This window comes from Gavialis gangeticus, unplaced genomic scaffold (genome assembly GCF_001723915.1).
Source record: "Gavialis gangeticus isolate Ggan-Ray unplaced genomic scaffold, GavGan_comp1, whole genome shotgun sequence".
NCBI lineage: Eukaryota > Metazoa > Chordata > Crocodylia > Gavialidae > Gavialis > Gavialis gangeticus.
Window position 1 is genome coordinate 99,177,469 of NW_017729031.1, and position 4,859 is coordinate 99,182,327.

Consider the following 4,859-nt stretch of genomic DNA (forward strand, 5'->3'; position numbering starts at 1 on the left):
TACAGAATGGTGGGGAGGGAGGTGGAGGCGAGGCGGAGGATGACAAACAAACACCAGTTAGAAGCAAAAACCAAACTGGCTTCTTTGGGAACAAATTACGGGGAGTAGCTGACAGACACAACATGCCTTTATGGCTACTGACTCCTCTTAGTGAGATTACATATATGCCATGGCAGCAGATATATGATATGATATTTTCTTACGAGTAATGTAGTGTATAACGAATGAATGAGAAGTGTCTGCATCTCAAAAAGAAGAGACAGATACAAGCAGTTAGATGACAAGCAATTTTATTTTGCAAAACAGTCACTATACAGCAACAAATACAATTGCAAATTGGATTGAAAAACATGAACTAACTACCACCAGCCATTCAAGAAATGCCTCTTTATGGTAACAGGCTCTAGAATTATCAGAAAAAAACACAGGTTTGTAACAGCAGACTGTATTCCTTGAAATCCCAGCATACAGAATATGTTTTCTTTTTTTTCTCTTTGCTAAAGTTGAAGTGGTGTTTATGCTTGACTTTTCCAAGTGTGAAAGTTATTCATTTTCCTGCAGAGGGAATTACTTGAGTGAGATTACTAGCAAGTGAGCTCTGCGCACACCTAGGCTAAAATTCTATCTTCATTTTATATAGCAAAAGTGATCTACACTTCAAGACATGTGTCTTTGAAGGGACATTCATACTTGGTTCCAAACATTATTTAGTCCAGCATATCTTGTATGTGGTTGTCCACAATGACTGCTTTTTGACTCCTTTTGGGTCATGTAGATAGGCAAATTTGTATACATTTGCGAGCAGTCACGATGAGGAAAGGAATGTTGCTACTGTACTTTAACATATTTGAATGGATAATACCATTTAGTGCTGTACAGTGAAACTATGTGTAATCTAGTGGACACATGATTTTCCTCATCATTATTAGTCTTTCCTTTAATGGTACTGGACAAAGATCTATTCGACTTCTGCTGATTTCTTCCTGCCTGTGGTTACACACAAACAGAAATTTGCAGATGCAGAAATTCTTAAGGAGCGCCTTTTTCACTCTCATCACTCAAAAGATATATTTAGTTTTGGTCATTCTACTGCTATCCAACTTGGTGCAATTTAAGTGTTCAATTTCCCTGGATGATGTATTGTTACAAATAGAGAGAAGTTTGGTCTCAGATACCACTGACTGGCTATACCTACCAGTAGAATCAAAATATTAAAGATGTGCTTTCTAGAATCTTGGATATATTTTCTTTTCAATGTGGGCATCAGATGCTTACAAAGTTGTTTTTTTTAACACAACAACATTCTTCTTCAGAAATTAAGATTTTGAGGAGCTTTTTCAATGAACACCTTGAGTCATGTAACACAACTGCTCTTTATTCAACAGTGAAAACTCTTCATTTCTTTTATCTTCATTTAACTCCACAAAAGATCTATAATGCTTGCCATGGAAGGACAGTTACTGATTACAAGGTCTTTGCTTGAATTAAGACAAGGAAGCTCATTTCAATGCATGAAGTAAGTAACCAAGTGTATCGCACCAATCTAACTTTGGATGTTGTCTATGTACTGACTCAAGTTAATGATTTATAGTATGTTAATTTTAAAAGGAGAATGAAAATACTTAAGTTGAAGGTTAAACACTGTTCTGCCTTGCTGGTGCTCAGCTGCAGTGAAGGTGAGGTTCAGCAGTACCTTAGTTTCTCTCTAACACTGGCAAAACACATAATAAAAACAGTGCAAATCTAATTTGCATTAATTGATGCTACAGACACAGCAACATGTTCAAAAATACTGTTTTCCCATCTCGTTTTGTTTTAAAAAATGGCAAAGGATTTTGTTACACCACATGGTACAATATTTCCATGTCAATTCTTATGCTTATTCTAAGCATCAGTACAGAAACTGCAAGGCAGAAGCCAGAATCCTCTTGATGTATGTAACTTGATGTCTAAGCTCATTAGCTTTTGTATAAAATTACAGATTTCTAAACAGCATTAGGTACTTTGTAGTGTGAAAAAGCTTTTTGCAGAGTTGAAGTGTGATGTATTTAAGAATTTACTGTCAGTAAGGTACCTGGAGTTTTAGCTAAATAATTAATTTTCATACTTTTGGGAATTGCTTAGCTAAAATCTTCGTACACCTCAAACATTTATTGTTAATATTTGTACAGTTTTCTACCTGAATTTAATTATGTGGCATCCTGTTCTATTAATTATAACAATTCTTCTCCACAGACGAAAAATCTTCTCTGACTATGCATCTTTTCAGATCAGTCCCTGATCCACACATTCATGTACAAATAAGAAGTAAAAAGAACAGATAGAATACTCAAAAGCTTCCAACTCATGGTTCATGTATAGCTTAGCTAACTGTGCAAATGTTATCTGGAGATTTCAAAAGGAAAACACCATTCTGCAAGTGTGTAAACTGGTCATTTCATAATGTCTATTATATATAACATCAGCAGATTATTATCCACTGATGAATAATAGTACCATATTACCTTCAGTGTTTTCTTAGTGTCCATAAGGTAGCACTGGAATCCTTACAAGTAACTCCATTAGATGTGATGTTTATCTCTCTCTGCCTTTTTCTTTTAATTCACACTTTGTCTTATACTTTTTATAGTCAATATAATCTCAGTTGGTTCAGATTTAAAGATACCCTATTATCTATCCGGTCATCATAGTGACCCAGTCTAGGATGTTTATTTTATTTATTTATTTTATTTTATTTTATTTATTTATTTATTATAATTTATAGGCATGTTCTACAGTGCTTATTACTGAGCACCTGATCATATACATAAGACATCACTGAAGGACTAGAATGACACCCTAATACTCTTATTCTGTGTTTCAACTTTAGCAAAAGAAAAAAGAATAAATAAATCCAGTATTCATTGTTACTACAGGAATTTTTAAAAATGCCAAAACCAAACTATTTTTGGATTTTTAAAAATCCAAAATCTAAACCCACCTCTTTGGAGACCCTTTTACAAACATCTGGACCCCACAAAATCAGTCTTGGTGAAGAAAAGGGGGAGGGAAGGAATTATTTTTCTAGCATCACAGAAGAGACTTGCATCTGGCACTAAAACAGGGTCACGGCTTTTAGTTGTTACAGAAAGCAATTCATGCTAAAATTTTTGTCATTTTTTTTAATGTATTTTTCTGAATAGGGAAAAAAACCCTGCTAACATCTACTTTTACATACCTAAAATTGCAACACCAAAGGGTGCAAGAGACACAGATACTGTGAATAAAGAAGTATAATATTCAAGTATATGAGGGCGTATCACAAATGGCCACAGAGAAATATATATATCTATAATACTGTATCAAACAGATGGAAAGGATGTGAAACCGGTAGTGTGTACACAAATCTAGCCGCTTAACCAACATTCTAATCAGACACAAGTCCATTGGAATGGAAGTGCTCCCTTTCGATAGCTTTTCCATGTCACTTCCTCAAGCATGGTTCAAGTGTTTTTCAACTACTATTTTTAGTTATTAGTTAAATAATTTATTGGAATCAGCTATACACTGACAGGGTTAACCAGGCCCAAAAATGTTAATAACTTAATTCAATCTTTCTTCTACCCATTTATACAAAATAACACTTTAATTAAACTTGATTTTCTTTATATGCCCTTCCTTCTGATAAGTGGATTCTTCAGTTTAATTTAACCTGTAATAAATTACAGTGGGCAACTTTTTTTTCTCCCACCTATCAACAGAACAGTGAAATGAGCAACTTGGGATATTAACAAGGCTCTTCAGAAAGAGGTGGACAGCCTTCAGGCACATGAAAGGTAAAAATGCATTTTATCATAGTACGGTACTCCATGCAAGACAGAGCAGAGCAACAATAATTGTCCAATATAATATACTTTGATTGTATACCCATGTAAAGCCAGTGTCTTCCTGCTGTAAATGGAGATCAGGCCAATTTTTGTATCTATTTTTTTTCATTTTTTTTTATTGTATAGTTACTACAGTCTTGGGATGTGACTTAATTTTAGACATGGTAAAGAATGAATGTAACACCTGCTCTGAGCCCATTCCTGCCAAGAGCTCATGCCTAAATATTATTACTTCATACACTGCTAAATGAAGCAAATTCATAAGCCCTGTTTAGCTAGGGCTGCCGTGACATCTTCAGCAAGGGTAGCAAGCTGAGGGGATTCAAGCAGGTTGATGCTTCCAGAGGATGAGACATTGCTGAGTCTGCGAGGAGAAGCCACACTGGATCTGCCTGGTGACTGCGTAATGATTTCAGCCCCATGATCTACACGGGCTTTAGCATGCTCTCTGAAGTTTAGCTTCTGGCTGTCAATCTGTCCAAGAAAAGTAATGCCTTTAAACATTTGTTTTTTGAGTAAAGAGCATGGGTTCTCCATTGTCAAATGGATTTCAATGCCTGTCTTCTCTAGGGACAGTTTTCTCATTCATACATTATCCCACCTTTTTATTCTGAGGCCATTCTCCAGTTCCCAGTGCCCTTTGTGGTGCTTGAGGTCAGTGGCACTTATGAGGCCTCAACATCTGCTAGTATGATGATGTACAGTATCCTGGTTGTAGCTGCCATCACTGAATACTTCAGTTAAAAGAACATGAACACAGTCCTATGATCCTACCCACAATATCCAGCAGTGCTTGGCAGTAGGAGTTAGGCACCCAGTTCTCACTGACTTTCCATAAGATTCTGGTATCTAACTTCCTTAGGCAGGCTTGAAAACCCCTCCCATAGCCTTATTTCTGCTACTGGAAAATCTATGAGGTCATCATATGCTCACTGAACTATGAAATATTTATATTTTTGCCCTGAGATTGCGGGGGGGGGGGGGGGGGGGGGG

General features: G+C 36.2%; 1 protein-coding gene across 13 annotated transcripts in view; it reads right to left on the reverse strand.

The window, feature by feature from the left end:
* Positions 1 to 273: 273 nt before the first annotated feature.
* The window catches only part of MAP2 (microtubule associated protein 2), a 446,273-nt gene continuing 441,687 nt past the window's right edge, over positions 274 to 4,859 (reverse strand). For all 13 annotated transcript variants that reach the window (XM_019523436.1, XM_019523438.1, XM_019523433.1 and 10 more), the window contains one exon: positions 274 to 4,340. In XM_019523436.1, the coding sequence (XP_019378981.1) occupies positions 4,125 to 4,340 (216 nt within the window). In that variant the 3' untranslated portion in view covers positions 274 to 4,124. The remainder of the gene's footprint in view (positions 4,341 to 4,859) is intronic.